Genomic DNA, 12,966 nt, shown 5'->3' on the forward strand with positions numbered 1-12,966 from the left:
ACATATGGTCAGCCCCTGCCATCCTCTCTTAGAGGCAATCCTTAGAGGTCTTTAATTCTGTTCAGCTAACCACCACAACGCTGACCTGACTAGGGAAACATCACTGATGCGTGATGTTCAGCAGGATTAAGGATTCACAGAGCACTGCAGGTTATGTAAATGTAAATGCTAGACCTGCATGGGTGACTCCTAAATAGCTCAGTTTGCATTGTATGACAGTGTGTTTAATATGAAATTAAGAAATATAAGAAATCATTTTGTGTGTCAACAGCTCAGTGCAATGTTTGATGGTTTATGAATGCACTGATTTAACCAGCTCCCCATCACACACGGCCTGTGAGACGTTCTAGGAAGGCTCTGTGGGGAGTAGGATGAAAATATTTAGCATCACTTAAACTCCAGTGTCAGTCTAGTGTATTGGTCATTAGCGCTAATGAGATATCCAGAATCAGGGTCAGTGTTTGTAATGCAGGATTCATGACACTTCACTTCACTGTTTGCGTTCATCATCGGGTTCTGAACCCAGACATCAACTCATCAACAGTGGGTTAAGCACAACTAAAAATTATACACCGCAAGAAGAAAGCAGACAGGTATGTTTAGTGGATTTGTGTTTATCTTTTTGCTTATAACAAAAAAAACATTTCGAACACAGAAAAGTTTTACAGAAGACTTCATTTTCTTCCTTTTTTTCACAACTCAAGGAAAAATTGTGTCTATGTAACTTCACATACACACTTATGTTGTGATAACACAGTAAAGCACCTTCTCACTGTTGCTGATTGGGAAAATAAAAAGATCACTGTACAGTTGCCTTTCATACATTCTCACATAGCTATTGTACAAAAATTTAATAGAAAGCTTCATACATCAAAGAGTAGTAACAAATTAAAAACAATGAATCCCCAAATCTTTAATGTTACTTCAAATGTTAAAACAACAACAACAACAAAAAAAACACGTAGTGGTGTGACCAATGCATTTACTTTCTTCTCTTTCATGATTATAGAATAATATTATGCAACAAAGGCAATAAAACTCCTTAACTATGCACAAAATATAAAAATAAATATTTTCCAAATAAGAAAAATAGACATTGATTATATGTTTTGAAGTGGTGACCTGAAGCTTCAAACTGAAAGATGGGCAGAAACATTTTAGTCCGACATATCACTCATTGGCAGTATCAAGACACAGCCGACGATCTCCAGAGATTCGGTTATTCGCCTGAACTTGAAACACTGATAAACGTGGGAGCCATGAACCAGGTACAGACACTGTCGTACAGACTCTGCCAATTCCGTAAATCTCAAGATAAGGTCAAACTAAAACTGTACGAGTCCTATTTTCCCCACGACATGTCTAACATATGATTTAAAAGAGAAATAAAATACATTACAAGTGATCAGTTAGAAATGATCCGTGTCTGGGGTTTTAGTTCTTCATGATTGAGAAACCCTGTACATCACTATCTTATAGCTGACAACTGACTTAATTTTCCTCCTAATGCACCAGGAGACAACATTTCTCTTTCATCACATATCATCAACAAACCGTTTAATACGTAATTTAGTTTTAAAATGTTTACATGGATAGCCAATATAAAGATTACTAATAAATACTTAAATACATTAATAGTACTAAACAGAGAGGCACACATTTTCTAAAAACATGTCATGGACAACTGTCATATAAAAATGTACATTCAACCCCCTGTCCCCTTTTCCTGTTACTTATTATCAAATAAATAATAACAATTGTGTAGATATTTTCTCTACATAATGCCATGGGTGAGACGGGTCATTTTGTTGGATTGGACATTTTAGAACTTTTAAATCCATTCAAATGTTTCCAATGAAGGAAAAAAAAACTTCAGATAACATAAGAAAGAAACTATATAAAAAAAAATTAAAAATATCTCAGTACATTTGCATTTCATTTTTTTAATTTCTGCTCTTGCTAAAAACATATTCCCATCTGCCAAGTACATTCAGTCTATTGAGATGCACATGCACTCAGCTGGGGTAAATCCTCACGGCTACGTGGAGCGTGCAGCCTCAAAGAGCCTTTCTTTCATTCCCGTCCGTTCACCGAGGCCACGCCCACACCGTTCGTGATTGGGCATCAGTCAACAACTGGCCTCGTGCTGTGGAGGCAGTGTGAGGTTCCTCTGTTCAGGCTTCAGTGATGAGGGCCAGCCCTTGCTTGGGTGGTCTTCGCTTACTCGCAGACTGTCAACCTGGAGTCTGTAAATTGATCAAATGGACAGAAAGACAATATCATTAATGCGGGGATTCATGCACTACAGTCATCCACACTTCTGGGATATCCGATCAGCAGGGTCCCAAGAGTCCTGTAGAAGTCGCCAGTTCATTTGCTCTCAACCAGTCATGGCTGGTGTCCATTTCCTGACCTTTACGATAAAAAGGAGAGCACTGGGGTGGGTCCTCAATCACACCGTACTCTCCATGACCCACTCGGAGCTGCCGAAAACTCCCTTGTCTGCTTCTCCCTCGCTCTCGTCGCACTGCTGTAACATGCCGTTCACCGACAGGCTCCTCTTAGTCCAGATGTTGCTGATGCGTCGCGGGTAGGTAAGGCATCGTGACTCCCCGAACTCGCCCATGTCGAAAGAGTGACTGCGCTTGGGCTTGGTGTCCAGCGGCAACCCCCGTAGCCGCCCGAGCCTGGTCCCCCCGTGGCCCAGAAGAGGCTCCTTGTCAGAAACGGGGTCCACGAGCATAGACCTGGCTCTCCCCGCCGAGGGCCCGCCCAGGTCCCCCGCCGGGGCCTTCAGGTCCAGTGTGGCGAAGGCGCCCAGCAGGTGGTCCAGGTTGGGCCGCGTCTTGGCCGGAGCCTGCCTCCACCTGCTGGGCAGGGTTCTCGAGTCGCGGCGGAGATGGTAACGCGCCACCTTCTCGCAGCCGATGGAGTCCGCCGAGGAGGAAGAGGACAGGCTGCCTCGCAGGGAGGCGCATTTGAACTCCACCACCTCGTCCTGCACCACCACCACGGCCTTGGGGGCCGAGGGCGGGGGACCTGCAGACAGCCACTGCACCGCCTGCAAGCCTCCATTGGTCTGTGAGTAGGTGTTGCTCACCGTCACCAGCTTGGCTACCTGCAAACCGTTGCTCACCTTATACCGCACCATCAGGATGACGATGAAGACCAGCAGAGTGGCCACGATCACGCCACCTATCACCAGGATCATGGTCCCCCCGAGGAACTGGGTGTGAAGCGACTGGCAGCGTGGGTAGTCGTCGCGGGTGGCGAACTGCACGCAGCCCACTATGTTGGTGGCTGTGAGGGTGGTGGCGGTGTCGTCCCAGATGGCAAGAACGCACAGATCATACTGCATCCCGGGCATCAGATTGTTGACCGCAAAAGCTCTGTTGGCCACCGGGATCATCCTTACAACAGAACAGAAAGAGCAAGGCTTTAATCTCAGGCCTAGTGCAGAGGCTAAGCCAATTTTTCATACTGAAAATAAGCATGAATCATTGAACAAAAATAGCAGGGATCAAAGTCACTGATGAATTAGAGACATGTACATATTTATTACAGTGCACATGGGGCACTTGGGATGATTAATTCATTTGAATCTTTATGTTTGATTCAATATGCATGATATTCTGATAGCTGGCAGAAAACAACAATCCGGTGCTTTGTGGTGGAATGCTAATTGGCATGAAATCACTGATTCACATCAGGGTGTTTAAACAAATAAGAGTAATACCTTTACAGGAAATTTAATGGGAAATTAATGCTCACAATTGAGTGGAAAAACAAGCAAAAAGGAAAGAAAAACAACTTGAAAATACAGAAACAAAAGACTTTTTATAACATCATTGATTATCTTGACCCAGTCAGGGCTCCTCTGCAAGTGAATTAAAGCCTAAAGGTAAACTGGTGTTGGAGTGTTTCAACAGAGCCCCCGTGCTTCATGGCTTCATGACCTCCGTCTCTGCCTGGGGAGCAAAATGAGCAATGAGTTTTAAGCCTCTGAAAAAAGAAACAGGGTGAAGTAATTATCACAGGCAGGCATTAGGCCCAACCACCACTACCTCGTGCGTTCTTTGAGGATTCCTTACCAGAGAAACAGAGAGGGAATTTTAATTAAGGCATAATTGACGAGATGGCCATTCTCTTCTGAGAGCTCGTCTCATATATACAGGATAGTTAGTGAGATGAAATGGCAAGTGAAAGCAGGCACGTGTGACTCATCCTTCAGTTGGATTGATTTCATGCTCATAAACTCTGGGAAAACAACGCCAGTGAGGATTCACCACAGACACGCGTACACTGGTCAGGGCCAAAGCAGCAGACCCACACACATCTGAATGAGGCGCCAACTTAGACATTTTTCCAGCTTTGTCACAAGGTCTATAAATCGGTGATGAATACACAGAATACTGAGTAACAATTATCAATTTGAAATGAACTGCTTTGTGGGCCATCAAGAGCAGGAAGTATTAAATGAACATCCAGGCCTCATAACAGATAGGACATGCCTAATTTTAGCATCCTGTCAAGCATATAGTATCATATTACAACAGCCACCTTGCAGTATTCACATTTACCAGGCTACTTACGTGGTTACCAATCCCATGGTCTGTAGGACTGACGTGTTCACTGGGCTCATAAAGTCCACGTGATTGATCTTTCCCTCAGCTGTGCACGGTGTGGTGGTGATGACACTTTATATTATATATGGTATGGCGGCAATAAGACATTACACTACGCTAAAAGCTTCCACACCAAGGAAGACCATTACTCACTCATAATTACATACTTGTCAGACCAGAAGATGCTGTATACTGTGGCTAACATTTTGCAAGACTGCAAAATTATCACACACACACACACACACACACACACACATATTATGAAAGTCCGGTCCATATTGACATGATAGCATCACGCATTTGCTGCAGATTTGTCGCCTACACATCCATGATGCACACCCACGTTCTACCACCTGTGGAGGTCATTCGAGTACAGAGAACTCAGTGTCATCTTCAACAAACCAGTCTGAGATGATTCACATGTTATGACATGGCGTGTTATCCTGCTAGACGTAGCCATTGGAAGATGGGTACACTGTGGTCATAAAGGGATGGACATGGTCAGCAACAATACTCAGGTAGGCTGTGGCATTGACACCATGCTCAATTGGTACTAATGGGCCCAAAGTGTGCCAGGAATATATCCCCCACACCATTGCACCACCACCAGCAGCCTGAACCGTTGATACAAGGCAGGATGGATCCATGCTTTCATGTTGTTGACGCCAAATTCTGACCCTACCATCTGAATGTCACAGCAGAAATCGAGACTCATCAGTGTGTGCCACTCAGGTGCCACTCATCAGAGACTCATCAGACCAGGCAACGTTTTTCCAATCTTCTATTGTTCAATTTTGTGTGAGTTGTAGCCTCAGTTTCCTGTTCTTAGCTGACAGTAGTGGCACCTGGTGTGGTCTTCTGCTGCTGTAGCCCATCCACCTCAAGGTTCGACGTGTTGTGCGTTCAGAGATGCTCTTCTGAATGTCTCGGTTGTAACGACTGGTTATTTGAGTTACCGTTGCTGTTCTATCAGCTCAAACCAGTCTGGCCATTCGCCTCTGACCTCTGGCATCAACAAGGCATTTGTGCCCACAGAACTGCCGCTCACTGGATATTTTCTCTTTCCCGAACCATTGTTGTGCGAATGTAAAATGGACACAAATTAAGTGCTATATCGCGATCTATCGATAAAATGGACACAAATTAAGTATTATATCGCGATCTATCGATAAAATGGACACAAATTAAGTATTATATCGCAATCTATCGATAAAATGGACACAAATTAAGTATTATATCGCAATCTATCGATCGCCGGTGGTTGACGCCAGAGCGAACTAGTAACTCATTGAATCATAGATATGGATCAGAGGTAAATAAACTAGATTTTTTTTTCGGCATGAGATATCGGAAGTGTGGCGTGAGAGCGTGTGAAGACGGTCAAATGCGTGTGTCTCATGCTCAATGCGTGAGAGTTGGCAACCTTGATAAAGTGGCCGGTGAGTGTATGTGTGTGTGTGTGTGTGTGTGTGTGTGTGTGTGTGTGTGTGTGTATATACATATAGTCAAAATGGCAATATAGCCAAATATATATATATATTCCAAATTGCATTGAAGTACATAGTGTTTGCAGAGAATCAGGCCGTTTCGGACATACATAGCTGCACAAGCTGTATAGCAGAAAGAAGAGGCTTCAGTAAGTATTACTCCTTTAGGAAGAACACTTAGGATGCTATCTTCACATTTTTATTAAAATATATGTATAGAATAATAATTTTTACTGACATATTTACAAGATTTACTGACAAAGTCTATGATTCACACAGGAAGCAGTGGAACTCATAGAAAGGCTGCATCACAGTTTTACCAAGTTTCAGGTGTAATCTACGGTAAACAGTTCTGAACCTTGTCCAAAGTGTGCTGAATTCTGAAGCAGGGTGCAGAATCACCTCACAGGAGGACCACAGAAAGGTCTTCAGAGGACAGCACAGAGCGGACATGAGCAGACTGCAAAATATCAACACAGAAGCAAAAGCAAATTCCAAACATTTTAGTCTATTTAAAAAATCTGCACTTTCCCCAGTTCCAAAAAACAGGCGGATGTCCTGGTAAAAGAGGATGTATGCTCATCCTAGATCTCATACCTGTGGTGAGAACGTTCAGTTTTCAGAGACAGGAGGAATCACCACACGTCGTATATAAGGTACGTATCCACGGTCCCACTGTCTCTGGACTATTAGGAATCACTGCTTAGGGTCCCATTTGTTTGTTTACTGTAATTGTGGAGCCCTGTGAATATTTTGCTAACACAGCCTGTCAGACACTGCAGGCACGTTTGCAGCAAATTGTCGTTGTGCAGAGGGAAAAGTAAAAACGATTTCTCCACATAACTAAAACGGCATATGATGTTAGTAAGAAAAAACCCAGTTAACCTCATTCCGTTAAATGCTGCAAACACAAGTTGACAAAACTGAAGTATGCAAATAAGAAAGTGTTTGTTTGTTTTTTTTCCGTCCCAGAAAGACTTCCGCTCTCGCCCCATAATCTGTATGAAACAGACGCACTACAGCTGTTAAAAAACAGACACCACCTCACATTCATAGACACCACTCCAGTTGTTAGCTATATATTACCCATTGCTTTGACACAGGAGCAGTTATAGCATAAAGGATGGCCACAGGGCTTCCTGGGTGTGTTTCGTGCGGTTTACGGCTGACACATAACTCACTGTATCTGCACTCTGCAGCACCTCAGCTCTGCCAGTTCCCGTTCGATTTCCATAGAGAAGACACCATGATTTACATGACACTGTGTGGAAAGGCCCATTCCAGGCCACACACACACACACACACACACACACACACTCACACCCCGTCCACAGGGATAAATACGGAGGAGGTGTGTGCTGTTAGGAAGGTCACAGGTTGCTGGCTGATATGACTCGTTTAGTAGAGGATGGGTCGTTGATAAGACATGTAATTAGATGATTTTTGTCACGGCCGTTACCAGACATCATGGGGCCACATATAGAATGGCAGTACTGCAAGTTTCACCTTTGATAACAGAGAAAAGGTGCAAAACATATATCAGCCAATATATACAACAAAATATATGACAACCAAAAAAAACCTTTGACATGTACATGAAGAAGAATGCCCACCATAATCATAGTAATCGGTAGCTATACCAACCAGGAGTGAAACCAGCATAGCATTAAGCCCTAGTGGGCTATTCTTATAGGAATAAACTTACTGAATAAAAAGCTCAGCTGTTTTACATTATGATAAAGTCCTATAATTACACTCTATGGTGTTTTGCTCTGGGAAGCACAGTACTTTATTTGTGTTTGTGGTAATTGCTGCAAATAGCTACAAGCAGATGATAATTATTTGCTGTAAAGCATTATACATCATGAAAACATAATTAGAACTTTTTCCTGACTGGTTTTACATTATTATTAGCTTTTATATATTAATTACAGACAACTGGTTGTGTTTCCTGGCCTTTTCGAAATAGGATGTATATGTTGTTATATTTGAATATTTAGTGAGATATGCTGACTAATGGATGTTCTGAAAACACGAAAGAAAAGACGAGGGGAAGAGAGATGGTGTGAGGTCATCAGACAAGAAACAAGCTTGTTTGTATGCTAATTAGATGCTAATTAGCATTCAGAAGAGGTTAGAGGGTCAAGGCAATGCAAATGTTTACCTGTATATGAGGACCTCATCATCGGAGCAGTTGTACTGGAGCTGGTACATTTTCACCTTGGGAGTTGCTTTGCCCACAGTCCACTTGATCAAGGCGGAGACGGAGGTGACCTCCGACACGCTCACCACCTGCTCGGGCTGCGTCTTCACCTCCCCTTTGCTGGTCTTGACCGAGCTGGTGATGTCGGACAGCCGGGACTTGGGCTGAGCCGTGCGGTTGGTGCCGTTGCTGAGGTGCGGCAGCTGAATGATGGAGAGCTCGACGGAGGCGGTGGACTCCCCAGCGGCGTTGGAGGCGATGCAGGTGAAGGTGCCGTAGTCCTTCGACGTGGTCACCACGATGTCCAGGGTGCCGTTCTCGTAGACGGTGGCCCGGGAAGAGTTGCTGATGAGGCGGTCGTCGGGGGCGACCCAGTGGACGTACGGCGTGGGGTCTCCCACAGCTTTGCAACGAAGACTCGCCGTCTGGCCCTCCAGAACCAGGAGTTTGTGCGTGTGCTGTGTGATGAGGGGCGGCTCGCACACAAACTCCTCCTCGCGCACGTACCAGAAGTAGCGGCCCTTCAGGCCGGCCGGCGAGGCGCACGTCTCCTGGTCGTCCTCACGCTCCAAACGGCGTAACCACAGCACCTCACAGTTGCAGTGCAGCGGGTTCCCGCCGAAGCTGAGCGACAGGGCGGGAGCGTACGGCGTGCTCGCCGCCAGGCCGCTCTGGGACCGCGCAAAGATCGGGTCCGGCGGCAGCTTCTGGAGCCGGTTGGACGTCAGGTCCAGGCGAGCCAGCTTGTCCAGGTCGGCGAAGGTGCCCTCGGTGATGTAACTGATGAGGTTGTGGTCCAGACTCAGCTGGTGCAGACTGAGCATCTTGCGTACGGCGTCCCAGGGCAGGCTGCGTAGGTTGTTGTAGGACAGGTCCAGGTCCTCCAGCGTGAGCAGCAGGTCGTCGAAGGTCTCGCTGGAGACGCGGCCCAGCTGGTTGTTGTTGAGGATCAGGTGCTGCAGGCTGACCAGGCCTCGCAACGCGTCCGGGCCGAGCTCCGTCAGACGGTTGCTGTCCAGGTGTAGCGAGCGCAGGGTCTCCAGGTCCACGAAGGAGAAGGGCTGGATGGAGCTGATGGTGTTCCGCGACAGCGTCAGGTCCACCAGACTCGACATGTTGACGAAGTCCTGCTGCGTGATCCGGATGATGTAATTGCCACCCAGTCGCAGTTCAACAGTCCTCCGGTCGATGTCTAACGGCACGAAGAGTAGCCCTTTAGACGGACACAGGGTGCCCAGAGATTCGGACAGGTTCTGACACACACAGTACTTGGGGCAGGCGATGGCCGACATTACAGCACTTCCCAGAAGTAGGAGGCCACAGAGCACTTTGGCCATGGTAGATCATGTACATGGACCTGTAACAGAAGAGGAGGAAGAGATATCAGACGCATTTTGACACACACACCATTATGTTTGAGTCCCTACCTCCGCAGAACCGGTTAAATGTGCTGCCTTCATTATGAGATAATCCCAACTCGGCCCCCTTCATGGTAGAACTAACTCAAGCAGACAGGCCTGCGTGTTGCTCTGGCCGCGTGCCTACGCCTCCTGACTTCCTGTTCAGCCACCGCAGGAAGCTTCGGGCGGCACCGCTCAATGGACCCGATTGTTCGCTCGCTGCAATTTTAATGATCCACAGAACATCCACAGCACACGCTATGAGGGAAAAAAATTACAAATGGGGTGGCTTGTACGTTTAAAGGAGACGACGGCTGTCTGACGTCTTTTCGACTGTCCATTTCGTCCCCTCTCCTGCCCTCAGCATTCTCACCCTCCTTACAAAATTGACAAGCTAAGGGAGAGAGACTGAAGAAAAGCTGCTTAAATAATAAAAAAGAAAGAAAAAAAGACATGATTTACTGTGATAAATGTCAGCCACTGACTCATATGTCATGATTTCACCTGACTTTTTATGACCTACTTAATGTAAATTTGGACATAAAATTTCTGAACCTTTCCCTTTAAGCCATGACAGCCAGTGTCTTTCCTCAGTCTCTCTCTCTCTCTCTCTCTCTCTCTCTCTCTCTCTCTCTCTCTCTAGCCTTTCCCATTCCATTCTCCCTTCTTCACTATTTGGGTATTAAAAAACCACAAAAGTATGAAATGTGTCCGTGTGCTGGAGGAGTAAGACAGGTTTGGGGCTGTTCAAGTCGGTGAGTGTACTTGTGAATACATAAGCAGCATTAACACACACTCACCCAACACCCCATACAGTAAGAAAATATATGGGCAGACACGCCCTCAGACAACAGCTCATAATACCTGTGGACATTTGTACCATTATTTCCAAATATACTCGAAACCTGAATCAATTTTAATCAACTTTCCAGTGGTACAATTCTGTAATGACCAGTCAGGCTTGAAGTAGCGGAGGAAATGCTTTGATGGCAGTGTGATCCCAGCAGCGAAAGAGATGGAGCGACTTTAATTTCTGAGAATTAAAGTCAAGGTTAATAGTGCCCTCATCCTACAACGTACCTCCCATAAAACATGTCTTTATAAATGTCTTTAATCTTTGTCCCCTACCCATCATCCCTTGTGTCCTGCACATCCCTTAGTGGGGTACCAATAAATCCTAATTATGAGTGACATTTCAGTCTTGGTGTGTTCTGTGGCAAGTTTGCAATCACACAGTGTAATGCTGCAGCACTTTGACTGCGTGTCATAGAAATATAATTGGATGGACATAGCATGCAAGAAAGAACTCATCGGCTGAGTGGGTGGTGGGATGAGAATGTTGGGTTAGAAATGCACAAGAAAAGCTGAAAATCCTTTGGATTGCATTAAACAAAATGGATTTGTCCAAGTTTATGTTTAATTCTATTGCTAGAGGATTATATTTATGTGCAGCTAGACTATAATTGGCCTTAAAATCAAAACAAATCCCCAGTACAGGAAAATGCATTACAAGACATTAAGACGCATTATGATTACGTACACCGCACAATCCTTATGAGCAGAGCCAAACAAGACACATACACACACACACACACACACACACACACACACACACACAATAGGGCAAAGGTGTTTGCTGCTACTTACACTATAAACTTTCATAGCTGGACAATGTCATGTCCATGTAGGAACACACAGTGTGCCCTCACTAAACTGACATTCCTGTCCAAGATCCGTGCACACGAAATACTGTGAATACTTAAGTACTGTTGCAAAGTAAACATTTTAGAACCAGTAGTCATCAAAGGGTCCACATCAATATATTTGAAATGAACTAGTGCAAACGGAAAGTATTTAGCATTTGAAAGACGATGCAAGTTGTATTAGGCAATATTACTTGGGTCTGCATCTTCTACGCCATTGAATTCCCTCCCAACCACCAGTCATGCACTCAATCCTGCTGACACTCATTCTACTTTAATGTGGCACCCTATTAATCTTAAGCTGCAGTATCTGAATACTACAAGTCTGTTTGCTGCACTATGACCCACTCAGGACACCATAGCTCTAACACTGATGTGTAGCTAGGGAGGATGTGTCGCTTCCTGGGACAGACACATGATCTCCAGCGCAGCTCACAGAACAATTCATTATCACGCTCGGAGCGTGTGAGGAAAATTGGAAGAGGACAGGCTGCTCCACTCTCAGATCTTTGTTTCTGACATGTTTATAACGCTGTTCTCACCAAGGGACCTTTGACTCTTTCATTATTTAAAATCTAAGAGAGACAGAGAAGGGGACAGAGCAAGAGAGAGAGAGGGAGAGAGAGAGAGAGAGAGAGAGGGGCAGAGAGAGAAAGACAGACAGACAGGCAGAGAGAGGCAGAGAGAGAAAGACAGAGAGAGAGACAGGCAGAGAAAGACAGAGAGAGAGAGAGAGAGGCAGAGACAGAGAAAGACAGAGAGAAGGACAGTGAAAGAGAGAGAGTGTATGTGCTATGAAATTTATGTTTCTCTGTCACCATCAGTGAAACACAAACCCACAGGGGGAAACATGCCAACAAATATGTTCTTTTGAAAAAAAGAAGAAAGATCTATTAAATATACTCTGTGCACTGCTACGACATTGCTACACACACACACACCATTTTAAGAATGGTCATAAGTTTTAATGATTTTATGTCTGATGAACTCAAACGTGTTAGCATGGATTTCACTCTGAACCAAGGCTCTACCTTATTGTGCAGAATTATCAGGAGTGTGCTTGGGGCATCAGGATATAAGTCATTTTTGACAGGTGGAACCCGATTAGACCGGATACGGTACAGAGTGGCGGCTTTAGCAGACTCAAGCGTCTCACACTCCTGCATTACCCATTCTCTCATAACTGTCTGTCATTCCTCATCTGTATTCAGACCAGTCCAACCAGCTAATGGTGCAACCATCAAAGGCATACATAACAAACTAGAGTAGCTCAAAATTGTTGAGCACCTTTTTTTTTTTTTAAGCGCCATGCATGTACATAGATCTCATTTAAATCTGTTTGAAGGGGAGACAGAAGTAAGCTCGGCTCCTCTGATGATCAAACAGCCCAAGAATCTCTCGTTTGTCCGAGCTGCTGTTGAACAGGACAGCTCGGAACAGCTCGGCGATGCTCCAGGCTCGGTTGAAGGAGACCAACAAAGAAGACGGGCACACTGGGTCCAGAACTTTCTTCTTCAGTTCAGCAGACATAAAGGCCAAAGTGCCCCG

At 45.1% G+C, this 12,966-nt stretch overlaps 1 protein-coding gene across 3 annotated transcripts in view; it reads right to left on the bottom strand.

Annotated features, from left to right (window-relative positions):
* Positions 1-652: 652 nt before the first annotated feature.
* Positions 653-12,966, bottom strand: part of LOC143481008 (leucine-rich repeat and fibronectin type-III domain-containing protein 2) — an 83,978-nt gene continuing 71,664 nt past the window's right edge. For 2 of the 3 annotated variants that reach the window (XM_076978916.1, XM_076978917.1), the window contains 2 exons: positions 8,277-9,672; positions 653-3,410 (listed from right to left, as the gene is read on the bottom strand). In XM_076978916.1, the coding sequence (XP_076835031.1) occupies positions 2,453-3,410; positions 8,277-9,652 (2,334 nt within the window). In that variant the 5' untranslated portion in view covers positions 9,653-9,672 and the 3' untranslated portion in view covers positions 653-2,452. The remainder of the gene's footprint in view (positions 3,411-8,276; positions 9,673-12,966) is intronic. The other variant, XM_076978918.1, reaches the window with a different exon arrangement.

Source organism: Brachyhypopomus gauderio, chromosome 17, assembly GCF_052324685.1.
Source record: "Brachyhypopomus gauderio isolate BG-103 chromosome 17, BGAUD_0.2, whole genome shotgun sequence".
NCBI classification, from domain to species: Eukaryota; Metazoa; Chordata; class Actinopteri; order Gymnotiformes; family Hypopomidae; genus Brachyhypopomus; species Brachyhypopomus gauderio.